This window comes from Triticum urartu, chromosome 2, assembly GCF_003073215.2.
Source record: "Triticum urartu cultivar G1812 chromosome 2, Tu2.1, whole genome shotgun sequence".
NCBI classification, from domain to species: domain Eukaryota; kingdom Viridiplantae; phylum Streptophyta; class Magnoliopsida; order Poales; family Poaceae; genus Triticum; species Triticum urartu.
Genome location: NC_053023.1, coordinates 591,215,988 through 591,241,509, shown reverse-complemented (window position 1 = coordinate 591,241,509; position 25,522 = coordinate 591,215,988). Strand labels below are relative to the sequence as shown.

Here is a 25,522-nt window from a genome sequence, read left to right as displayed (position 1 = left end):
ACCCTCACTTCCTATTCGAACCATTTGAATTTAAATCAAATGAGTTTGAATTTAAACTTTGAAAAATGCCCACTCCCTTTTTCTTGGATCGTACACATTTTTGCGAGTCCGGGAAAATCAACATCTTGCCCAAATTCCTTTCCCTAACCCCCTCTTCGTTTTCCTTATCTCTAGTGTTGTTCTGTTAAAGAAATTATAGAGAAAGGGGAGAGAGAGCTTAGCCCAGTGGGCCAATCAGGTCCAGCGGCCGGCCCATCCTACCCCCGCAGCCTTTTGGCCAAGGCCCAGCCGGCCCCTGCCTACCTAACCCTAGTCCGCACCTAGGCCCATTTTCCTCTAAGGCCCAGCCTCCTTCCTAACCCTAGCCTTCCCGAGCCCGCTCCCTCTCACCCTCCCGCTACCGCCGCCACCCACACGCACCAGGGAGGAGTCCCGCTTGGCCCCCTCGTCCTCCTCCAGCAGGAGTCCTCGCACCTGCGCCTGGCCGATTCCCATGCCCGAGCGCATCTCCTCTCATGCACCTCATCCCCGGCGCCGTCCATCCATGCCGCGCCCGGTTCCCACGGCCATCTCCCTCTCGTCCCGATCGGGATCGTCCTCGATCCCCTCTGCCTGCTCCGAGCTTCTCCGGCCCCGACGTCCCCTTCGCCGGAGCCCTTCCTCCGCCTCTGCTCCGGCGACTCCTTCGACCGCCTTGCCGCCCCGTCGCCGCTCCATTCTCTGCCATCCCCTCTTCGTCATCTGCCAAGAGCGCCACCGCCTCTCTTCGTTGCCTTCAATAGGAGTTCCAAGCGCCATGGCCGCCCTTTGGTGCTTCGTGCAGCGCCTGACCTCCTCCTTCTGGTGGCCTCAGCCTTGTGCGACGCGCCATACGGGAGAGGAGCTCCCCGCAGCTAAATCTGGGAGTGGTTTTAGAAAAACTGGTTTAAATGGGTTGGTTTTTATTATGGGCTTGATTGGTTTAGGTCTTATTGGGCTGAGCTTTTTTAAGTTTGGTTTGGTTTCAGTTTTGAGAGGAACCAGTTTGGGTATAGTTGGTTATGGGCTGAAACCATTTGATGCATTATGGGCTACAAACCGTGGGTACAACCCGGTTTGCTGCGTCCAGTTACCCACACGCTGCCCTGATGCGGTGTTGCTCCTGTCTAGCTGTTTCTTCCCCCGCGCCGCCCTGCTCCCCTGCCTCTTCCTTGTGCCGCCGCCTCGCCGTCACCCTCCGGCGCCGCCCCTTCCTTGCACTGCCGCCTTGCCGTCACCCTCGGGCGCCACCCCCTCCTTGCGCCGCCGCCTCGCCGTCTCTTCATTGCGCCACCGCCTCGCCGTCACCCTCCGGCGCCGCCCCCTCCTCCGTCGCGCCACCTTCCCTTCGCCGGCAGGTACCCCCCCCCCCCCCCCCCCCCCCCCCCCCCCCCCCCCCCCCTCTTTTCTCTCTTTCTCTCTCTCTCTCTGACCGGCTCCTCCTGTTGACCAGGTCCTGCTCCTCCCGCAACAAGGTGCTCCGGCGGCAACGCCGGCAAGGTGCTCCTGCTGGTCCCCTCCTCGTCTGCAACAACAATAATAGCAACCAGGTTGATTCCACAGCTTGGGCATTAGTTGGATTCATGATGCAGGATATACAGATCTAGAGTATTCCATTTGTTACACTTTGCAGTCACAGCTTATGTAGGAATGATGGCTTTCTAGCTTTAGGTAGCCCCCTTTTTTTTGAGGAAAACATAGATAGCCCCTAAATGATCTGTATATATAGCATTGTTAACACACTTTAGCTGCTTCAATATTATTTCTGTACTTCTATAACCAAGACCTACCAAGTAAAATTACTATGTTTCACAAGTAGTACTGGTTCAAAATTTGACCTGTAGAGCAGGCACTGTGGCCTCAGATCTCGGCTACCATGCGTCTAGTGCAATCGATTTGGCAAACTCATTAGACTAGTGAAGTAAGGCAATTCCAGATCATGTTGATCATGGCAGCAGCAAATTGTATGATGATTTGCTGTGTAATTCATATTGATCATGGTTATTTTGCCATAATAAGATTGGGATGATTGTTGAGATATGAGGCGTGAACTTCTTTATGTACACTATACTCTATAGCATTTTAATGTCGGCATACATACGTTGTACTAAACCCAACATCTTTTTACCCTGTCGGTAGAGGAACTAAAATAACTGTCTGGTTCTCTCTTCTTTCACTACCTTCTTGCTCTATATTCTACCATTTTCTAACAGTAAGTTTCCACATATTTCCCCCCTGTAGTGTGCTATAAAATTTGAGGCATGTCTACGTCAGAGGGTTCGAAGACTGCTGATTCCATGGATGAGGATACGAGTCAAATACCACATGTTAGAAGGTCCAAGGTATGGGAGCATTATGAAGTAGATTTGGTTCTCGTAGATGGCGATTTCAAGGCTGTGTGCAAATACTGTGGAGCGCAACTTCACACCAAGTTTGGGACTAGAAGTTTGAGGACCCATATTGCAGAGGCTTGCCGATCAATCCAAGATGCTTGCAGACATAGGTTTTTGTTGACCATGAAAAAAAACAGCTGAAGGACTGTTTGTGTTTGATGAAAAAGTTTGTCGTGAACGCATGGTCAAGTATTGCGTCCATGCTGAGATCCCCTTTCTTAAGTTTGAAGATCCCCACCTTCAGCCATGGATTGACTCAATGCAGCCAGCGTTTCAAATCAAGGGTCGTCACACAATTCGTGATGATGCAGTGAAGATGTATAAGGGAATGAAGAAAGATATCGAAATAGAGCTACAAAATTTGGATTCTCGCATTTGCTTAACATCTGACATGTGGACATCATCACAGGACTTGGGCTACATGTGCATCACCGCCCATTATATCAATGCAGAATTCAACTACAAGAAGAAGACCATAAGTTTCGCAGAAGTGAAGTATCCCCACACAGGCTATGCGATAGAGGAAGAAATAGTTTGTTGCTTAACAGAATGGGGAATAAGAGGCAAATTATTCACTTTGACACTAGATAATGCCAGCAATAATACTAATGCATGTGAGGAGTTAATAAAATATCACAAACATGAGCTGCTCCTTGAAGGTCAACATTTGCATGTCAGGTGTTGTGCGCACATTCTTAATATCTTGGTTCAGGATGGAATGAAAATAATCCATGAAGCTATTGACATGATACGTGAGCTGATGAAGTATATTGACTCTTCTCCTTCAAGACTTCAAGATTTCAATACAATTGCAAGTGGGATGGGTCTACGTGCAAAGAAAGGCATCTCTGTTGATACACCAACCAGATGGAACTCAACCTGGAAAATGCTTGTAGAAGCATTGGCGTACAAATCTGTTCTCACTAGTTATGCCAACAGAAAGATGATAGATTCTCCAAGTGAGGAGGAATGGGAGAAGGCAAAAGCTATTTGTGAGTTTCTAAAAGCTTTTGAAGAGCTTACTTTGATTGTTTCAGCTCATAGGAAGCCAACTTCACATAAGTTTCTGCCAGTTGTGCTTTCTATTCGCCATGCATTGAAAGACCCGGGTTGGCAGACCTCTGATGTGTTGAAGGAATTGGCAGCAGTGATGCAAACAAAGCTTGATAAATATTGGGATCCCGAGGAGAAGGACAATGCAGATCCTAACCGTCGTAGAAAAAGCAAGGGCATTGAGTTTAACCATGCACTTGTCATTGCTACATTCCTGGATCCAAGGAGGAAAGAAGATTACTTGGATTTCTTCTATTGCAAGTTGTCTACCGACGGGGAGCAAATTACAAAACAAGTGGAGATTGCTTTAGAATGGGTGAGAAAGTATGTCAAGGAATATGAGCTACTTTTGCAGCGACAAGCACTGCACACTCGACACCTTCTAGTCAAGGCAATACCATTATTGGATCACCTGTTGCAGGGAAAAGGAAGTTGGAAGAAGAGTTTGCCCAGCACAAGTCTCGCCGGAGGTCACGTGTACACAAATCCGAGCTTGATGCATACTTGGAAGAAGCATCCGAGAAGGTCGGTGATGACTTTGATGTCTTGGGTTGGTGGAAGAGGCATGGCGAAAAGTTTCCTATATTGGCATCTATGGCCCGTGACTTTCTTGCAATTCCTTTGAGCACAGTGGCATCTGAATCAGCCTTCAGTTGTGGTAAGAGGATACTAGGCGACAAGAGAAGCTCTTTGAACCCTGATATGCTGGAAGTTCTTGTTTGTGCTAAAGATTGGTTGTTCAAACCAAAGGAGGGTGAGTTAACTGCTTACATTTTGGTTCTACTACTTGTGTAGAATGGGATATATAAAACTTGCAGTATAGAAGTGTTCATATGCCTTTAAATTAATCCTTTGTTTCATTTGCAGGAGATGGACAGTAATCACACGGCTAAAAACATGAAACCAAGAAAAGGTAAAAATATGATCCTGATCATCGATTTGCCTTTGCCTTGCTCCTTTTTTCCGTTATAGTGATTGGACAAGCAAAACCACTGTTGCTAAGCGAGTAAACATTGCCAAGACTAGTCTATAGAACTATTGGACTTTGGTTTGATATGACACTCTTGACAAGAAGTGAGTGATGAATAAAGGAGTGATGAATCAGCTAGTCCATAGGCATGTCATAAGTTCATTGAATTTGTTGGCTGGAACACAGCCGGGTCTTGTTGCCCTATTTCTTCCTCTGTTCTTGGAATGAGTGTTCATTTCGTCTAGCACGTAATAAATCCACCAAAACCTGTAATAGGAGTTGCCAGCACTATTTTTCGTTGATATATATATATATATTCTAGGCTTCCAGTGATAAGCAAGTGTTTTCGAAGTGAAATGATGCCCATGTTATTTTGCAGGTCATGGCCATTCTCATGTTCTCGGGTGCTTGTGTCGGGGCCAGCGTGATGATCTTTTTCATAAAGGATGTGAACTTCTGTGCCGAGTACTAGCGGCTGCCGTAGCCATGGCCAAGCTTGTTACATAGATTGTCTATTTGATAGCCCATCTTTGTTTAGATGATGTGGACTCCTGATGCTCTGGTTACTTGTGTTGTTTCTTTGTTAATTTCATTTCTTTAGAGGTCCAAGGAGTACAACTAGAACCCCGTCTCCGGATGCCCGGTCTGCCTGCATGTCTGGTTTAAACCACACACTAACTGAAATCCACTACCCCCTAGAGTTGAACTGTCAGTCTTAAGTGCAGGACACAGTTATTGTTGGCCACCCTATCATTGCGCTATGTTATGTGAACGTTCTGAATTTCTGCTCACTCTTTTATAATCTGCAACTCATTTTTCTCTTCCTTTTTCCTGCTAATTCTGTTACAATCTGTATTTCTCTTTGCCTTTTAGTATTCCGTCTGTCTGTAAACATTCTGAATTTCTGCTCGTTCTTTCTATGATCTGTGGCCCATGCTTTTCTTCTTCTGCTCATTCTGCTATAATCTGAATTTCCTTTGGTCTGTCTCTCTTAGTCTGTACTCCCTCCGTTCCATAATCTGTGTTTGTTGTTTTTTGGTTGACTGTTAATATAGTGCTTAACCCATTTACAAACGGTTCTGAACCCATTTATGATAACAGTTTCAACCCATGGTTGAAGGCTTGGTTCAGTTTGGTTTGGTTAAAATTCCCAGCAAGTTTGGTTTTGGTTGGGTGGCAAGAGAGCTATCGTGGGTTTAGTTTAGGTTCAAGTGTCAAGCTAGCTCACGTGAGTTTGGTTGAGTTATGGTTCAGGTATCAAACTTTTCTCAGATTTACCCGCAGCAGCGCTCGAACCCATCCAGCCGTAGCCACCTGAGCTCCCTGCCACGCCGGAGTCCCGTCGTTCCCGTGCCTCCATCGTTCCCCCGTTCCAGCGAAGCTTCTATCGCCCTCGTCTCTCTGCGAGGGAGATGAGCCCTTGCTCGTTGACCTCAGCTTCCTCAAGCCCGGCGCCGCCACCGTTCCCTGCTGCTGTCGTGCGAGTACGCGGGGACGACGATCGGCGCCAAGTCTTGCTCGAGCACCCGCCTGCGTTGCTGCGTCGGTACACCGCGTCGTTGCTCGTTGCCTGCCAAGACCGCCTCCGTGGAATTCGCCAAGTACATCACCGACAAGACCACACGAATGCTCGAATGAGTACCGAACGAAACACCAAGTACCACTATCGCCGAGTACGACTGCTTCCACGATGATACGAGAACAACTACCGTCGACGTGCATTTTGCCAAGTACCAATACCATCGACCCTCGAAGCCTCCGTGGATGTCAAGTTCCTCGCCGTGACCCCGAACATCTACGAAAAATTGTGCGACTAAAAACGTGAACGACTACCATCGCCGGGGACCGATAGTACCACTACTTCCACTACATCATGAGTACAACTACTACCACTACGAACGTGGCGAGAATGTCTACTTCCGCTACCATCACCACGAGAAGGACAACTTCCCACAACGACCCGTGAACAACCACTTCCACGACGTCCGTGTACCACTACCGTCGCGAGAACGCCTACTTCCTTTGCCGAACTCGAACCACTCCGTAAATGCACTTTTGGAAGGTATAACCGCCGGAATGATGCCCGTGGACCGTATGCATGTGATGTATTATATGAGATGCCCATGTTTGCACCATGGTCGAGTCGCTGCTTGCTCGTCCCTCCTCATTTGCCGCTAACCCGTGGGAACCCGGTTACCGGGATCACCCCACCATCTTGCATGACACGCTCACGTCACATTTCCTTTTGCACCGGTATCTCCATGAGCTACCGGAACCGACATGTTGCTGTGGCATCATTTTTGGATTAGTTGTCGTGGCACCCCTTTCATTTCCGCCACGATGACAAATGCTTAATATAATGCTCATGTCAACATTTTCATAAATAATGCATAAAACTTGCACATGTCATTCACATCATGATAATAACATTTAAATGTTTAAAATTGTTTGCTTTAAATTGCTAAATGCATATGGGGATTTACCGGAATTGTTGTTTGTTATTTCCGGCCTCATTTAAAATGCCTAACTGTGTATTCTACTCATGTTTCACCGCTTGCCGTGTTAAGAACATTTAATTTTGTTGGGTACATAACCGGGAGTGAACTAAATAATTGATGTGGTGTTTCTTCAATATGCAACTCGTTGCATATTGGGATCCACTTAACTTGTAGTTTTGTTTGTGCACTTTGCCATGCCATGCCTCTTTAAACCGGACATGCATCATACTTGTTTGCGCATCATGCCATGCTTATGTGATGGTTGTTTACTATGTTGTTTGCTTCTTTCTGATGTTGCTTCTTCGGGTTAGTTCCGATAATGTCACGTTTGTGAGGATCCGTTCGAACTACGTCCGTTTGTCTTCTTCATGGACTCATTCTTCTTCCTTGCGGGATCTCAGGCAAGATGACCATACCCTCAAAATCACTTCTATCTTTGCTTGCTAGTTGCTCGCTCTATTGCTATGTCGCGATACCTACCACTTGCTATATCATGCCTCACATGTTGCCATGTCAAGCCTCTAACCCACCTTGCCTAGCAAACCGTTGTTTGGCTATGTTACCGCTTTGCTCATCCCCTCTTATAGCATTGATAGCTGCAGGTGAAGATGGAGTTTTGTTCCATGTTGGAACATGGATATTTGTTGGGATATCATTATTATATCTTATTTACTTTAATGCATCTATATACTTGGTAAAGGGTGGAAGGCTCGGCCTTATGCCTGGTGTTTTGTTCCACTCTTGCCGCCCTAGTTTCCGTCATACCGGTGTTATGTTCCTTGATTTCGCATTCCTTACGCGGTTGGGTTATAATGGGAACCCCTTGACAGTTCGCCTTGAATAAAACTCCTCCAGCAAGGCCCAACCTTGGTTTTACCATTTGCCACTTAGCCTTTTTTTCCATTGGGTTCTGCAGACTCAAGGGTCATCTTTATTTTAAACCCCCGGGCCTGTGCTCCTCTGAGTGTTGGTCCAACCCTTCAGCCGCCGGTGACCACCAGGGGCAACTTTGGGTTGGCCTACCGGAAGTTTGGACAATCTGATGTGCCCTGGGAATGAGATATGTGCAGCTCCTATCGGGATTTGTCGGCACAGTCGGGTGGCTTTGCTGGTCTTGTTTTACCATTGTCAAAATGTCTTGTAACCGGGATTCCGAGTCTGATCGGGTCTTCCTGGGAGAAGGAATATCCTTCGTTGACTGTGAGAGCTTGTGATGGGCTAAGTTGGGACACCCCTGCAAGGTTTTGAACTTTCGAAAGCCGTGCCCGCGGTTATGGGCAGATGGGAATTTGTTAATGTCCGGTTGTAGAGAACTTGACACTTAACTTAGTTAAAATGCATCAACCGCGTGTGTAGCCGTGATGGTCTCTTTCCGGCGGAGTCCGGGAAGTGAACACGGTTCTTGTGTTATGCTTGGACGTAAGTAGTTTCAGGATCACTTCTAGTTCACGACCGTGCATTGCTTCTCTTCTCGCTCTTATTTGCGTAAGTTAGCCACCATATAAGCTAGTGCTTGCTGGAGTTCCACCTCACTACCTTTTCCTACCCATAAGCTTAAATAGTCTTGATCTCGCGGATGTGAGATTGATGAGTCCTCGTGGCTCACAGATACTTCCAAACAGTTGCAGGTGTCGATGATGCCCGTGCAGATGACGCAACTGAGCTCAAGTGGGAGCTCGATGAAGATCTTGTTCGTTGTGTTGTTTCGTTTCCAGTTGATCAGTAGTGGAGCCCAGTCGAGGCGATCGAGGATCTAGCATTTGGGGTTGTCTTTCTTTATTTGGTTCCGTAGTCGGACCTTGGTTGTATTCTGGATAATGTATGATATATTTTATGAATTGTGTGAAGTGGCGATTGTAAGCCAGCTCTTTATCCCTTTCTTATTCAGTACATGGGATGTGTGAAGATTACCCCTCTTGCGACATGCCTACTATGCGATTATGCCTCTAAGTCGTGCTCCGACACGTGGGAGACATAGCCGCATCATGGGTGTTACAATAGACCAACTTAGGCCAAAAGCCTAAGCTTGGGGGAGTACGTATTTCTCACCGACATTACATTCATGTCCACACACTCATTGCTAGATGCCGGTGCTCATACTTTTTCATTGTATCATCCATGCTAGTTTATTTTCCTTTTTATGCTTTCTTCTTGTGTGTTTAATAAACCTTAAAAAAACCAAAAAATCAGTTGTAGCTTTTAATTAATTTACTTTCCATGCTTGTAGTAGTAATTAAAAAGAAAACCCAAAAAGATTTCCTGTTCTTCTTTTTGCTTGTTGGGAGCTTTCCCGTGTAAATAATTTTATTTCTTTTCTTTTCTTTGGGGGTTGATAGGAGAAGACCATAATTAAATTGTTGAAGTGGCTCTTATATGCATTATTGTTGATCTGACAAAAGAGCCCATATTGCCTTGTCTTCTCCTGTTTATTGAATGCTTGTAGATTCCAGCTTAGTCCAATGCACGTGCACTATTATTATTATCCACATCGTTCGGTCGTGCAAGTGAAAGACAATTATGATGATATATGATGGACTGACTGAGATGAGAAAAGCTGGTATGAACTCGACCTCTCTTGTTTTTGTAAATATGATTAGTTCATCGTTCCTGATTCAGCCTATTATGAATAAACATGTTTGCAATGACAACTAGAGATCATAGTTTCTTGTGCCATGCTTGATTAGCTAGGAGCTTATAATGGTTTACCTTGAGTGCCAACATGCTATTAAAATAGTTATGATGTGGTATGATAGGGTGGTATCCTCCTCTGAATAATTTAAGTGACTTGACTTGGCGCATGCTCACGCATGTAGTTAAAACAAAATCAACATAGTCTTCACGATATTTATGTTCATGGTGGATTATATCCTACTCATGCTTGCATTTGGTGTTGATTAATTTTAATGCATGTTCATGACTATTGTCGCTCTCTAGCTGGTCGCTTCCCAGTCTTTTTCTAGCCTTCACCTGTACTAAGCGGGAATACTGCTTGTGCATCCAACTCCATAAACCCCAAAGTTGTTCCATATGAGTCCACCATACTTACCTATATACGGTATCTACCTGCCGTTCCAAGTAAATTTGTATGTACCAAACTCTAAACCTTCAAATAAATATCCTGTTTTGTATGCTCGAATAGCTCATGTATCAACTAGGGTTGTCCATATCTTCCATGTTAGGCGGGTTATTCACAAGAGGAGTGGACTCCGCTCCTCACTCACGAGAAAATGGCTGGTCACCGGGATGTCCAGTCCCATGCTTTATGCAAATCAAATCAAAATAATTGCAAACAAAACTCCCCCTGGGACTCTTGTTAGTTGGGGCACTCATTGTTTCGAGCAAGCAATGGATTGATGCTTGTTGGAGGGGGAGTATAAACTTTACCATTCTGTTTGGGAACCACCTATAATGTCTGTAGCATGGAAGATATTGCCATCTCTTGGTTGTTATGTTGACAATGAAAGATGCCGCTCAAAATATTATTCACCTCTATTTCAAAACCGAGCTCTGGCACCTCTACAAATCCCTGCTTCCCTCTGTGAAGGGCCTATCTATTTACTTTTATGTTGAGTCATCATCCTCTTATTAAAAAGCACCAGTTGGAGAGCTCCACTGTCATTTGCATTCATTACTATTAGTTTACATTGAGTATGACTTGACTGGATCTCTTTTACCATGAATTACAATGTCTAGTCAGATCGTTAAAGGTGCTCTGCATTTATGTTTTGCGGTCTCAGAAAGGGCTGGCGAGATACCATCTTGTTATATCATATTATGATTGTTTTGAGAAAGTGTTGTCATCCGAGATTTATTATTATTGCTCGCTAGTTGATTATGCCATTGATATGAGTAAACATGAGACCTTTGCGTTATTGTGAATATGGTTAGTTTATAATCTTTGCTGAAAACATGAATGCTGGCTTTACATATTTACAACAACAAGAGCAAACATGATTTGTAAAAGTTTTTCTTTATCACTTTCAGTTTATCAACTGAATTGCTTGAGGACAAGCAAAGGTTTAAGCTTGGGGGAGTTGATACGTCTCCGTCGTATCTACTTTTCCAAACACTTTTGCCCTTGTTTTGGACTCTAACTTGCATGATTTGAATGGAACTAACCCGGACTGACGCTGTTTTCAGCAGAATTACCATGGTGTTATTTATGTGTAGAAGCAAAAGTTCTCGGAATGACCTGAAACTTCACGGAACGTCTTTTCGGAAATAATAAAAAATCCTTGCAAAAGATGAAGACCAGGGGGCCCACACCCTAGCCACGAGGGTGGGGGGCGCGCCTGCCCCCCCCCCCCCCAGGGCGCGCCCCCTACCTCGTGGGCCCCCTGGAGCTCCTCCGACCTCAACTCCAACTCTATATATTTGCTTTCGGGGAGAAAAAAATCAGAGAGAAAGATTCATCGCGTTTTACGATACGGAGCCGCCGCCAAGCCCTAAAACCTCTCGGGAGGGCTGATCTGGAGTCTGTTCGGAGCTCCGGAGAGGGGAATCCGTCGCCATCGTCATCATCAACCTTCCTCCATCACCAATTTCATGATGCTCATCGTCGTGCGTGAGTAATTCCATCGTAGGCTTGCTGGACGGTGATGGGTTGGATGAGATTTATCATGTAATCGAGTTAGTTTTGTTAGGGTTTGATCCCTAGTATCCACTATGTTCTGAGATTGATGTTGCTATGACTTTGCTATGCTTAATGATTGTCACTAGGGCCCGAGTGCCATGATTTCAGATCTGAACCTATTATGTTTTCATCAATATATGAGAGTTCTTGATCTTATCTTGCAAGTCTATAGTCACCTACTATGTGTTATGATCCGGCAACCCCGAAGTGACAATAATCGGGACCACTCCCGGTGATGACCGTAGTTTGAGGAGTTCATGTATTCACTATGTGTTAATGCTTTGGTCCGGTACTCTATTAAAAGGAGGCCTTAATATCCCTTAGTTTCCATTAGGACACCGCTGCCACGGGAGGGTAGGACAAAAGATGTCATGCAAGTTCTTTTCCATAAGCATGTATGACTATATTCAAAATACATGCCTACATTACATTGATGAATTGGAGCTAGTTCTGTGTCACCCTAGGTTATGACTGTTACATGATGAACCATATCCGGCATAATTCTCCATCACTGATCCATTGCCTACGAGCTTTCCATATATTGTTCTCCGCTTATTTACTTTTCCGTTGCTATTGCTATCATCACTACAAAATACCAAAAACATTACTTTTTCTATCATTACCTTTTGCTACCGTTACCACTATTATCATATTACTTTGCTACTAAACACTTTGCTGCAGATATTAAAGTTTCCAGGTGTGGTTGAATTGACAACTCAGCTGCTAATATATTTGAGAATATTCTTTGGCTTCCCTTGTGTCGAATCAATAAATTTGGGTTGAATACTCTACCCTCGAAAACTGTTGTGATCCCCTATACTTGTGGGTTATCGATACATATCATTGCTGGTGTTCAAGGACAATACATATGATTCATGAATACATAGGAAAATATCATCATCACATGATCACCTCTAGGGCATATCTCCAACACGTGCCGACACAACATAACTTTTTTAACAGCCCAAAATGCCAAAAATAGCCCAAAAGACCTAATAGCACGCGGGGCGACCCGTTTAACCTGGAAGTGCGGCTCGCCACAGGCTGTGCCTTGCTAGGCATGTTTACGGATGGGTCGGGCCAGGCCTGCTTGAACCACGCGACTACTAATGTATAGGGCATGAGCATAATTATGTATCTAGGTATACCTAAATCCAATCCAATAATTTGACTTTGCCACAATATTATGTGACCTCTACCCCACCACTCCATCTTTCCCTGTAATTTTTCTTTGTCTAGAAAATGCAAAATATATTGCCCAATCCCTGCCGCAACTTAATCCACTACCCCTTCTCATTCTTGTTTGTCCTCGTTAGACCACTCCATTATGCATCACATTTTTCTCCTTACTTACTCCTCCTCCCACCCTAGATATAGTCGACGTCTATCTGAGGAAGATAATGTTGCGCTTTGTAAAAAAATAGTGAGGAGGAAATCAAGAGCGTAATTGGTAGTATGAGAAAAAACAGATCTGCGAGTAGGTGTAGATGAAAACCTATTGAATTCTACCAAGCTTGTTGGCCTTTTATTAAGGATGATTTGATGATGTATTCTTTTGAATTGCATGTTGGGAGAATGGACCTGGATAGAATAACTTTGGAGTAATCACTCTTATACCAAAAGGGCTTGGTGTTGACATAGTTCAGAAATACAAGCCTATCTGTTTGTTACATCTCCTCTTCAATTTTTTTTGCTAAAGTTATGGATGAAGCCTTTTATGCATCAACTATTTTATGTTTGTCTGAATACATTTATCAAAGGAAGAAACATTATAGATGGGGTCATGTCACTTCACGAGATCTTGCATGAATCTAAAAAATCAACAAGATGAGATACTAAAAATGGATTTTTGAGAAGGCTTATGACAAGGTTAACTGGGATTTCTTATTCTATAGCACGAGACAAAGAAGGTTTAATGATACGTGGATGGGGTGGTTTGGTAATGTGGTAAAACATGGACACTCATTGTGAATATCAATGATTCAGTGGGGTGACTTTTTGTAGCTTTAGAGGGGTGACACAGTGAGATCCTCTCTCATATTTCCTTTTTAACATAGCTGCAAATTGCCCACAAAGAATGATTCAATTGACTCAATCAGGGGAGGTTATTCAAAGAGGGGAAAGCAAGCCAAACCAAGAGAAGAAACGCCAACGAAAAAGATGAAGACAACATCTAAGCATGGCAATTTTACATATGGGCACCGGTACCATTGGGTACCCGACCCGCTTAGGTTGGGTATGGGCACATTTTCGTGCCCATGGATAATGCCCAAACCCTACCCGACTAGTCATGAATAAGGCATGGGTACGATTGTTTGTCCACGGGTATGTCTAGACCCTACCCGATTATCTCACTGATGGCTCATGTGTAATAAACCCTAAGTTACCAGTCTTTATATACAAGCAAATCTCTCAGTGGCTCGCACCTTGTGAGTCATATTTACTCGATGGTAGGTTATGAGTAGGATTTTACACCCATGAGAAACATGTGTATGGATATGGTATTTGTGTACCCATACCATCCTTAAATGTACCCATACCATCCTTAACGACATCTCTAGGTTCAACGCTGATTTAATATCGATGCCTCCAACCCAATGCGGAATCCCCAAAACTGTCGTGAAGGACACAAGTACTAATTAACTTTACTACTCCCTCCGTCCTATAATATAAAATGTTTTTACAAGCTAACATCGCTTGCAAAAATGTCTAACATTGTGCAACGAAGTACTCCCTCCGTTCGGAATTACTTGTCGCAAAAATGGATGTATCTAGATGTATTTTAGTTCTAGATACATCCATATCCGAGACAAGTAATTCCGAACGGAGGGAGTAGTAATAAACAGGAGAACGAGTACCCCTCCCTCACCTCACCAAACTGTAGGAGAAAGGAAGGGAGGAGAGAATGGATTTGTAAATATCAAAGAAAGGCACGTGAGCCACCATTGTAGAGTTAGCAAAACCAGGTGAGGATTTCTTCGGAACAATTAGCAGTGCTGATCCGGGTTGCAAACAGCAACCTTCATAAATGTTGCGAACACCGCAAACAAAAGAAAAACCATAGAAGAATCCCACTTAAATGTATGGAATTTAGGTAATGAATTGCTCCCTCAGACCCTTTCTAAACATTGTTGTAGTGTCAAAAAACATCTTAAATTTTGATACAGATGGAGTAAAATATAGCTTCCAGTTGTTTGTACGCCAACCAAAAATGTCTAAGCTTCTACATTTAAACTGATCAGATGAACAAATGCCAAAATGAACACGATGATATTTCCTGGATATCAACATAGTCATTGTTATATAGATTTGGCAGCCAAGGACATAACAACAGACAGACCGCAAAAACTAGTCATAAAACAAAGCATATAAATTTGTAGAACTGAGGCTCAGCCAAGGAGAATCCCTCTGTAGAATTTGTTCCGGGAGGCTACATAGTAATTTGTTCCAGCATAGAAATTTGTAGAACTGAGGCTCAGCCAAGGAGTAGAATAATGCTCTGCGTCTAGTTCTTTCTAAGAAAAACATTCTAAATAGAAAATAAGATCATTTGGATTCAGATTTTATACAATGGCCACTTGAGGATGGCATCGAAAACTAGGATATGACCGGGAACGCTGATAGCAGGATTGTACAGCTAGCAACTTGATGCACGCCTAGGAGTCAGCATCACTGCTTGAAGCCCTGCAAACAAAGATCTATTCAGTCACCTGCAGCATTTCAAACAACCACAACAGTGAACCACGTCAAGGTTTGGTTTAACTCACATTATCATGCCCATGAGGATCCCTAATTTGCTCTGACACCTCCTCCCTCACTTGTTTAACTGTCGAGTGAGAAGCAAAAATTACCAGATTAATGGTAGCACAAATAAGGCATTAAAATCGAACCCACATATTCAAATAATGTGGTGAACTGGTGATGCCACAACGATGAAAAATACTCCCTCTGTAAAGAAATATAAGAGCGTTTAAATGAAACACAAAGTAATGATCTAAACGGTCTTATATTTCTTTACAAAGGGAGAAAAAAATGAAATTAATTTAGTATACAAATATCCTATCACAGAGAAAATGACTTCATATACAAATTCACTATAGAAACCAGTGATGCGAATATTCTGCCAAGAAATTCTCGAACTGATATTCAACCGAAATTGGTGAAACATTAAATGAGCAACATTACCTCTAGATGAGAGATTCTCGAAAGTCTTGTTGGTCCTCACAGCAAACCTCTGGAAGGCACGGCTGCACAGTAAAAAAAATCATCTTACTCAGAACAAACAGCAAGGCAAGTAAAATAAAACTAACGGATATCAAGGGAAATTAAGGTGGCTAAACAAAGCAGATAGTAAGAGTGCTTCCTTGGCATCAGAGTAAAATATAACAAGATGACACAAGAAAATCTCAACAAGCTCCTCGTCCAAAGCACATGACACAAACACATACCAGCTTATGAGGACATAAAGCAATCACAATTTTGAAGGAATATCAAAATTTTCATTTACAGAGTCAGATTCAGAAGTCAATCAGCACAGGTACACCAAAGCAGACCCTAAGACTGGGGCGACAAATATGAAATCATCATCCTCTTGGATATTCAATGCTGACACGAAGGGCCTGTTCGGTTGACAGGGAAAATGGAGGGGTTTGGCAGGGATTGGCAGGGATTACACCCTCTACAAGTCAAAACCTCCTCCAATCCACCCCAATCCCCCTGTGAGGAGGTGTAACCGAACAAAGTCTAAAGCATCTTTAGTACAATCATTAAAAGCAGCAGAAGTTTAAAGCAGTTCGGCCAAATGAATTATTGGCAAAGTGCCACAGCTCGTCTTATTCCCACTCACTGCAAGATAGCAAGAGTGGATTTGTTCAAGAGGAGTGGTATGTAAATAAAAAAGATTAAAAAAACATCTTACTCAGAAACAACAGCACAACAAGGCAGTTAAAAAAATAAACAGAAATCAAGAACAAGGAAACTATGGTATCTAAACAAAGCAGATAAAAATACTTCACAAGGCACATGCAAGAGTTTGGTTCCTGAACATCAGAGTAAGATTTAATAAGATCACAAGAAAGAAAAACTCAATCAAGCTCCGCCTCATCCAAAGTACAGAACACAAACTCACACCAGTTAATGAGGACCTAATAAGGCAAGCACAATTTAGAAATAAATATAAAAAATTCATTTACAGAGTCAGATTCAAAAGTATGTCAATCAGCACAGATACACCAAAGCGGACCCTAAGACTGGGGCGACAAATATGAAATCATCATCCTCTTGAAAATTCATTGCTGACACCAACTCATCTTTATATGCATCAGAAGTAGGAAGACAACTCAGCCAAATGAAATCATTGGCTATGTGGCACAGCTCGCATGGATTTGTTCACATAGCATGTTCTCTTCAGTATCCTTGATCGAGTTAAAATAATTTAATTTGCTAGGTTATGATTTCTCAAATGCAATTTCAATCAAAATTGAACAGGCAGACAAAGGTCATCAGCTAGGAGCAAAAGACTATTTTGTTCAAGTCATCACAGTATGGTCATCTGAACTATGCACTTGTAATCATCACCCGAGCTTGCAGACCGGTAAAAGGAAGTATAAAGACAAACAGAGTTTGACCTCATTGATAATTATGCTTTCCACATGAAGAGAGTTGAGACACATGCTTGTCTATTAGTTTAGTTTAATCATTGGCCAAACAAACAAAATAAAACAGCAAACCAATAATGAGGTCGTCGGCAAGGCAAACAAATGCCAGTTACGACAAACGAGACCAAATATAAATCTTCGCCATCCTCTGTAGCAATTCAGACAGTTTCGTTCAACAACAAAGAACAAAATAATGTGTTCTTTATTATCGAGATAAGGGGTGCGACCAAGGTGATCAGATATGAGCGAAATACTGGTTTTGTTGAAAACCTTAAATATAATCAGACAGAAAACACGTACTCCCTCCGTGCGAAAAAATTGTCTCTCAAATGGATGTATCTAGCATCAAGTTAGTGCTAGATACATCCATTTGAGAGACAAGCTTGGGACAAACTTTTTCGGACGGAGGGAGTACTATACAAGAAATCTAGTGCAAATTCTCCATTATAACTCAATCCCTTGGATGTGATTTGAATCTTCCAATTATTCCCGCAAGAATAATTACATGTCTGCTAAAACTCTCATTGAGTCATTGTTTCCATGAAAAAACAAACTGAATACCAGCTCATAGTCAAACAAGAGAAAGGACACAAACACATACAGTAACTGTTGTGCAAATAGGAAAGGAAACACAGCACACAAATGTAATGCAAACGTTGCATAACAACTCAGTCCCTTAGATGTTCTTTGAACTGTGCGATCATTTCCGCAAGAATCATTACAGGTCTGTAAGAACTCATCACTGTTGCCATGCCAACGTCATTTCAACGAGACAATCAAACATAACAAGACTCTCACAGCCAATAGCTCCGGAAACAGAATTCACATGACACCTCAACTCGGCCCCATTGGCTTACTACAACGACTCAGTCCCTTACATGTTCTTTGAATCAAGCGATCATGCTCGCCAGAATCATTACAGGTCTGTAAAGGCTCATCACCGTCACGTACGTGCACAACCCTACGAATCTGTGGGATTTGGCCCAAAATAAAGTTTGACCTTGTTCCTAGTACATGCTAGAACAAATCAACAACAGTAGCATGTACATGTAAGAGCTTGCTGCGCCCTGCGCCATAGGTAACCCTACGAAGAGCACATGAGAGGGCAAGCCCATGATACAACGAGATGATGTGGCTTCAAGGGAACGAGTCCCGCTGGGAACCGACCGGAGGACCGATCGTCCCAAGGACCAGATGACGAAGCGCTACCAATCAAATCAACGACGACGAAACCCTCGCGCGATGACGACGGGTAGATCTAATCTAAGTTCTGGGGAGAGGGATGGAGGGAAGGGGGGGTCGAGCATTACTTGTTGGCGAGGCCCTGGACGAGGAACTCGTTGACGACGTAGCCCAGCGCCCGGCTGAAAATGCCGCCGCCGCCGCCGCAGGCCATGGTGGACACACTTCGGAAAGGTGGCGGAGGTCAATTTGGAACGGCGACGTGATGCGACATTCGGGTGGATCGGTACGATCGTCTATATATACGCGGGCTGGGTGGCCCATTGCGGGCGGCGAACGAACCCTAGGAAGCGTGCGATCCGGTGGGCCGGGTTATTTGTGGGCTAGGCCCAGCTTACGGCAACGGTCCGCGTGGATTTGGGCCCAACTGGCCCTTAACGGATTTTTCTCCATAAACTCTGAGCCTGCCCATCGAGATCCGCTCCTGCCGGCAGTTGCTAACCGTCACACTGACCAGTAGAGCACTGGAGTGAGTGAGGGAGTGATCGGCGATCGCTGACCAGGCACAATGGCCGGCTGGAGGAAGGCGTGGCTGTCCGTGCTGGACCGGGGCGGCGGCGGCGGCGGGGGCAGCAGCGGCTCCCTCAAGGCGCACCTCAACGGCCTCCTCTCCCCGTCCTCCTCCTCCTCCTCCCTCGTCACCGCCCACAAGCGAGGCAGCGGCCTCGGCGGTAGGCACGGCGGCGGGCCGTACGTGAGCACCAAGGCCGCGCTGGCCTGCTTCTCCGTCGTCCTCGTGATCGCCTTCTTCTACGTCTCCATCACCGGTCGCCCCGCCGCCGAGGACTCCTTCCCCACCCCGACGGGCTCCTCGGCGGCGTCCGGCGCGCTGCTGTCGTCGAACTCGTCCACGCCGACGTCGCCGAGGAAGTCGCCTCCTCCCCACCCACCCATTTCTCCTAATGTAAGTAGCACTGGCAACGCAACCGTGGTGGCGCCGCGTCGAGTGCAGAGCAACAACTCGGATGATTACTGGGCGCCGGCCGATGGCTCGGGGCAGCCGGCATTGGTGCCGGAGGAGGATATGGGGAAAGCGCAGGGTCCCCTCTATGACGCCGGAAACGCCACGATCAGCGGATCGGACGAGGAGCCCGTCGTCGGCAACGGCACTAAAGCGCAAGATGTAACCGCAATGCCGACGCCGCCGTGGCGGAGAGCGGATGCAGCGAATTCCACCGGAAACCCCATCATCGGCGCTCCCGATGAGCCCTCGGACTCCGACGGCGCCACCGGGAACTCTACCGACACGGCTGTGCCTTCGAGTAAGGAAGATCGAAACGCGAACGCCAGCGTCGACAATGTACCGCCGAACTCGACGCGGCGAGCAGCGCTGCCATCTAGAACGCCGGATCAGCGAAAGGAGGACAGACGCAGGCGCAAGAGAGCGTCCATGGCGAGGCACAAGCAGCGCTCGACCAGGCGACGGAAGGAGTTCGTCCACCCGATGCAGGAAGTAGCTGCCGCCGACAACAGCGACGGCACCGGTACCGGCACCGGCACGGCAGGCGCGAACACCAGAGTTGCCAGCGGGTCAGGCAACCAACGGGTGGTGTGGACGTCTGCCGCCGACCACAGCGACGGCGCCGGCACCGGCACCGTCACGGCAGGCGCGAACACCAGCGTTGCCGTCGGCCCAGTCAACCACCGGGTGGAGTGGACGCCTTCCGCCGACCACAGCGATGACACCGGCACTGGCACCGTCACGGCAGGCGCGAACACCAGCGTGGCCGTCGGGCCCGGCAACCACCGGGTGGTGTGGACGTCGGGCGTGCAGGACCTGGTGACCTTCGCCAAGTGCGACCTGTTCAGCGGGAGGTGGGTGAGGGAGGAGAACCACGCCTTCTACCCGCCGCGGTCGTGCCCCCACATCGACGGCGACTTCAACTGCCACAAGAACGGCCGGCAGGACACCGGCTTCCTCAACTGGAGGTGGCAGCCGACCGGCTGCAACATTCCCAGGTGCATGCATCCTCTGACTAGCTTCTTCTTGTCATCGCAAATGTTCCGAGCAATTCCATTAGAGTACACTCTGTGATCGAAACTTAAGTTATCTTCTCTTGTGTTGCGTCGGCCAGGATGAACGTGACTGATTTCCTGGAGAGGCTGCGAGGCCAGAGGATCATATTCGTCGGAGACTCGCTGAACCGCAACATGTGGGAGTCTCTGGTCTGCACTCTCCGCCATGGCGTCAGGAACAAAAAGAACGTGTACGAGAAGTCCGGGAAGAACCAGTTCAAAACCAGAGGATTCTATTCCTTCAAGTTCAGAGTACGTACTGGCTGCCTCACTGAATAGTGAATACTGACATTTTTTTGTTCTCATCTCACATTCAAAAGGAGAGAAAGAGAAACTTGGTAGAATCTTGCCAGTCCAACTCACTGGCACTTGATTGCAGGACTACAATTGCTCTGTGGATTTCATAAGATCGACATTTCTGGTCAAAGAGACGGTCCGCGAGAGCCCAAACGGCACCGTACTCGACGAGAAGCTGAGGTTGGATGAGCTAGACGCAACGACTCCGGCGTACCAGACCGCCGACATCGTCGTCGTCAACACCGGGCACTGGTGGACTCACCCAAAGACGTCAAAAGGGTCTGTATGTGTATAGTGCAACACTTCCCCCAGAACTCCGCAGGCTAAGCTGATCTGCTAGCCAATCTGTTTACATCCTGATTGGTGAAATGCTTGTGACAGGCTCAACTATTATCAAGAAGGCTACCGTGTTCACCACAGCCTTGAGGTGATGGAGGCATACAGGAAAGCACTGACCACATGGGCCAAATGGGTCGACAAGAACATAAACCCAACAAGAACTCAGATCGTGTTCAGAGGACTCTCCCTAACACACTTCAAGTAATTATTAAGAGACCGCCACCACAACCATATATTAGGCCATCGGTACAATTAATCTTACTCTCATGATCGATCCGTTTCACTGCAGGGGAGGGCAGTGGAACTCGGGAGGGAGATGCCATAGGGAGACCGAGCCGATATTCAACCACACGTACCTCACCGAGTACCCCGAGAGGATGAGAGTACTGGAGAAGGTCATGAGCCGGATGAAGACCCCTGTGATATACCTCAACATCAGCCGGCTCACCGACTACCGGAAGGACGGCCACCCGTCGGTGTACCGGGTGCGCTACGACACGGAGGAGGAGCGGATGGCGGCGGCGGCGACCAAGCAGGACTGCAGCCACTGGTGCCTGCCGGGCGTGCCGGACACGTGGAATGAGCTGCTGTATGCCTCGCTGCTCCAGGCAGGCAAAGGTTCCTGGAGACTATGATAGGATGGTTACATGAATTTTGTTATCCTTTTTATAGCTTGCGAGGGGTAGATAAGATTTACATGTAGTTCACAAAGTTCGGTTCTGTGATTAGAGGTGGATAAACTTGCAGGAAATCATGCATTCAGTTCGGTTCTGTGATTTAAAGGCGGCGGCATTTTAGATACTACTTCCTCTGTAAATCAATATAAGACTTTAGATTATTACTTTAGTGATCTAAAAGGTCTCATACTAGTTTACAGAGGCAGTACTTCACATAGCATAATAAGTTATAGTAGACACAAATAGTCGGATAACATTAGTCGATTCACAAACAGTTGGACAGATTAATAACTAATCGAAGAGAAATAATTCTGCAGTTTTGCAAACCACATGCAAGACAAAAACAGATAAAATTGGGCAACAGGTACATAACAGATTTACTAATCAAAGACAAATAATTCTGCAGTCCACAACATCCACGGCACAAGAGCCGTCAAACATGTCCTTCTAAGAGGATATCTCTCTTGTGCTTAGCAAGTTGGGACCAAGCGACAGTTATCTCCACCTTAGAGTCACCAATCTCACATATCGCTCGACTTATGTTGCAGTATTTGGTCCTGAACCTGACACTACCTTGTCTAGCAATAGCATCACCAGACTGTGAGTATGCTTGTACGACAATCTGCAGGCTTTCTTCAAGTTCTATAGAAACAACATGCCTTGACAGATCAAGGAAACCATCCGAGCCCATTGGCATTTCTCCGCCACCATCAGAACGACGAGAATCAACCAACACAACTTGCCTGGATAGGGAGTCCGTAACTTCCCGTGGTGGCGAGGAGCACATAACCCGCCCGCCATATTCAAAAGGCCAAGGCGCCCCTTCAACAACACGCGCACTCAAGATAGTAGCCTGGACTGTTTCTGTAAGTCGCTCATAGCTAAACTCTACTGTGCAAAAGCTGTTGCTGGAGAAGGTGGTGTGTAAACCTTCATGGTAACCACCGGCGTAAGTAAAGCAGTGACTCATCAATGCTCTGTCGCGAGACCTTGATGAGCCCTTTACTTTCAGTTGGACTTCGAAATCAACATCGTCCACAGCCACAATTGCACGGGACGGGCCAGTTAAGCGCAAAAAATGATCCTGCAGGCATCATAATCATCATTATAGTTGAATCTAATGAACGAATGCACATGCAGGAAGAAAAGGGGGAAATTAAGAGAAATACTATGTGATATGGTACATACCTCTGGAGTGAGTTTTTGGCAGTTTTCCCTTCGCCAGGAGAAGAGAATGTTGCGGTTGTAGTCCACGGCATCTCGGGCAGCGACAATTCCATAAACATGGAGTGGCAACTTCAACTTTCCATCTGTTCCAACAATCTTCACGGAGTAGATTTGCAAGATGCTCACAGTGCGAGCAGCGTACGGGATCAGTCCCGGCGTGCAATGTGTAAAGTGCATAGGACTCAATACGGCTGCAGCAGCAAGTTAATCCAAATGTTAAGACATGTTGTAACATCAATTATTTACTTACTCATACAAGGAAAGAAGATAGGAAGGGACGAATCTGACTATGTTGCCATTGTTTTGGAAGACTAATAAGATGAGAAGGAATCGATGGATTTTATCTTTACTTACTGCTGTCTTCGAAGTTACCACAGTCGTCTCCCCATGCAGATTCCCAGCCTTTACGCCCTAAAGCAAACAACTTGTCCGCCATCTCCATCTCCTCCGTGTCTGATTTTGTGAATTCTGTCTCCTCCGCCTCGTCCTGAAGTGAGAAGGGGATCGGGTCCATTGTGTAACAGCTCGGTGTGTCAATTTGATCCCGCTCCCACCTCAGCGCGTCCTTTTGATCCTGTTCCCGGTCCTTGCGTAAGCCAGCTTCCATCTCTAATAGCTCCTTACGGAATTTGTTATACATCCTTACACCCTCCGGAGTCATCTCCTCATCTTCCTCCTCCACATCCTCACATTCGAGCATCTCGTAATATTTGCACCAGTTGGGCATACCATTCTCATCGCAATCCAGCACCATCCTAAAGCTTGATTTTTTGCCTTGGTCCATCATCCTCGAGGCATGCGTCTCCGTGCTTGATTTGCTTTCGTTACTTGATTGGACTTGCATCTCCGTGCTTGATTGGCCTTCACTACTTGATTTTCCATGGTCCATCATCCTAAACGCACGCGTCTCCGTGCTTGATTGGCCTTCACTACTTGAGTTGCCTTGGTCCATCATCCTCGACGCCAGGGCACGCGTCTCCGTGCTTGATTTGCCTTCGTTACTTGATTCACCTTCATTGCTTGATTTTCCTTGGTCCATCATCCTCAACACAGGCGTCTCCGTGCTTGATTGGCCTTTGCCCACCGTGAGATCAGTCATCTCCAGGCACTCCACAACACTCTGGTTCTCATAACAGCGCACAGTCATCTGGTCGGAAAGACCACTTATCAGATCTGCTGCCACAAAATGTTCCTCTTTGTCATCTGTCGTCTGGCTATCAGCAGCCATGTGGTGCATCTCCATGTTTGATTTGCAAAGGTCCATTGCCAAATCTGTCACAGATTCATCCGCCTCTTCCTTGCTCCTGGTGCTCCACCTGATGAGTCATCTCCACACACTCCTTGGTCCTCTGGTCCTCAGCACATTGGCCAGCCATCTGTTTACCAGCATTGCAGGTACAATCGTATATACTCCTGGAGATCTTGCTCCGCGGCGCTGTGCGTTTGACCTCCGGAACCACCAAGGCTTGCCGCTCCCTTGCCGACTTCTGGCACGCCATCTCGCTCGTCAGGGACGTGAGTTTCCTCACGGTCTCAGGATCCAGCGAAAGAACGTCAGACTGCTTCTCCCTGAGCAAGCTCACCAGGGACGCAATCTCCATCCTCAGGATCTCTGCTTCGGAAAAAACGCCGGGCTGCGGATCCATCTCTTCCATCGCCGACTCGCGAGGCGTCAGCGCCTCGCCTCCAGCCGCCATCGATCTCTCCTTTTTGGGGGCCTGAGATTGCTAACCAGGCCTGCCGCCTGGTATGCTCGCCGCCGCCGCCGCCGCACTTTAAGTTAGGGTTTCTACTAAACGAACACGGGGGGAGGGGGCGGCGGACGTTTACGTTTTTTTTTTTGGAAAGGAACACAAACACATTCCATCAAGAGATAAGAGAAGGATGTTCCTACAAGCCTCCTTAGAGCTCAGACGAATCCGGCCGTCCGTTGCGTTCGCTTGATGACATTTCGGCCGCCGGATCAAGCCATCGGACGTACTCTGCCGTCGGATTTGGGAGTAGCACTATAGGAATGAATAGTTTCGCTTCCCACGCGCTTTCGCTTACTCCGCTATTTTGTCCGGTTCCCGCTGACGAGTGGGGTCTGTCACTGGTGGGCCCAGAGTGTCATTTGCGGTGGCTGGCGCGTGTTCTGTCTGGCCCGTCGGCGTTCTCCAGAGGCAAAATATCCCGTGCCACCGCCGAAATACTCGTCTCCCGCCGAGGGCATTTTTGACTTTTCGCGTACCCGACGCCAGATGGCTTTCCCTGGTTCGCAGCCTCATCCCCAATCGGGTGAGACGGCTAGGGTTTTCTCACCCTCCCCACGTCTCTCTCTCTCCCTCGCATCTCTGGCGTAGCTGTCGCTCTCGCTCCCCTTCTCTCCGGCCCGAGCGGCCGATTCTCCTCTGTGCCTCCCTCCTCCTCCTGACCGTCCCTTGTGCTAGCCCCTCTCTGCCATGAAGTGCGGAGGAGCTATATTCGTTTGTTTGTACGGTTCAGTTTTAAAGATTTTCCAGT

At 46.4% G+C, this 25,522-nt stretch overlaps 4 protein-coding genes and 6 non-coding genes across 11 annotated transcripts; 2 read left to right on the top strand and 8 right to left on the bottom strand.

Annotated features, from left to right (window-relative positions):
* Nucleotides 1–362: 362 nt before the first annotated feature.
* Nucleotides 363–3,242, top strand: LOC125533716. Of its 2 annotated transcripts, XM_048697083.1 has the most exons (3): nt 363–1,376; nt 1,472–1,568; nt 2,260–3,242. In XM_048697083.1, the coding sequence occupies exons 1-3, from the start codon at nt 494–496 to the stop codon at nt 2,267–2,269; spliced, it is 990 nt and encodes a 329-aa protein (XP_048553040.1). In that variant the 5' UTR covers nt 363–493; the 3' UTR covers nt 2,270–3,242. The 2 variants fall into 2 exon arrangements, with proteins under 2 accessions (XP_048553040.1, XP_048553039.1); XM_048697082.1 differs by lacking the exon at nt 2,260–3,242 and having other exon boundaries at nt 1,472–2,058.
* An 11,615-nt stretch (nt 3,243–14,857) lies between these two features.
* LOC125533715 lies at nt 14,858–18,628 on the bottom strand. The gene is made up of 4 exons (XM_048697081.1): nt 18,533–18,628; nt 15,751–15,812; nt 15,333–15,391; nt 14,858–15,249 (listed from the first exon to the last, which is right to left on the bottom strand). The coding sequence occupies exons 1-4, from the start codon at nt 18,616–18,618 to the stop codon at nt 15,235–15,237; spliced, it is 222 nt and encodes a 73-aa protein (XP_048553038.1). The 5' UTR covers nt 18,619–18,628; the 3' UTR covers nt 14,858–15,234.
* LOC125541972 lies at nt 16,074–16,156 on the bottom strand. The gene has a single exon (XR_007297760.1). It is a non-coding gene; the product is annotated as a small nucleolar RNA U31b (small nucleolar RNA).
* On the bottom strand, nt 16,759–16,845 carry LOC125541971. The gene has a single exon (XR_007297759.1). It is a non-coding gene; the product is annotated as a small nucleolar RNA U31b (small nucleolar RNA).
* On the bottom strand, nt 17,059–17,151 carry LOC125541882. Its single transcript, XR_007297722.1, has one exon. It is a non-coding gene; the product is annotated as a small nucleolar RNA snR60/Z15/Z230/Z193/J17 (small nucleolar RNA).
* Nucleotides 17,668–17,756, bottom strand: LOC125541828. The gene has a single exon (XR_007297675.1). It is a non-coding gene; the product is annotated as a small nucleolar RNA SNORD25 (small nucleolar RNA).
* LOC125541821 lies at nt 17,885–17,972 on the bottom strand. Its single transcript, XR_007297668.1, has one exon. It is a non-coding gene; the product is annotated as a small nucleolar RNA SNORD25 (small nucleolar RNA).
* LOC125541823 lies at nt 18,083–18,170 on the bottom strand. The gene has a single exon (XR_007297670.1). It is a non-coding gene; the product is annotated as a small nucleolar RNA SNORD25 (small nucleolar RNA).
* A 700-nt stretch (nt 18,629–19,328) lies between the features above and the next one.
* Nucleotides 19,329–21,860, top strand: LOC125533714 (protein trichome birefringence-like 2). The gene is made up of 5 exons (XM_048697079.1): nt 19,329–20,423; nt 20,540–20,732; nt 20,860–21,056; nt 21,159–21,317; nt 21,406–21,860. The coding sequence occupies exons 1-5, from the start codon at nt 19,489–19,491 to the stop codon at nt 21,749–21,751; spliced, it is 1,830 nt and encodes a 609-aa protein (XP_048553036.1). The 5' UTR covers nt 19,329–19,488; the 3' UTR covers nt 21,752–21,860.
* Nucleotides 21,861–22,036: 176 nt separating this feature from the next.
* On the bottom strand, nt 22,037–24,284 carry LOC125538989. Its single transcript, XM_048702324.1, has 3 exons — nt 23,375–24,284; nt 22,982–23,211; nt 22,037–22,877 (listed from the first exon to the last, which is right to left on the bottom strand). Exons 1-3 carry the CDS (start codon nt 24,282–24,284, stop codon nt 22,227–22,229), a joined length of 1,791 nt encoding a protein of 596 aa, XP_048558281.1. The 3' UTR covers nt 22,037–22,226.
* Between the last annotated feature and the right edge of the window lie 1,238 nt (nt 24,285–25,522).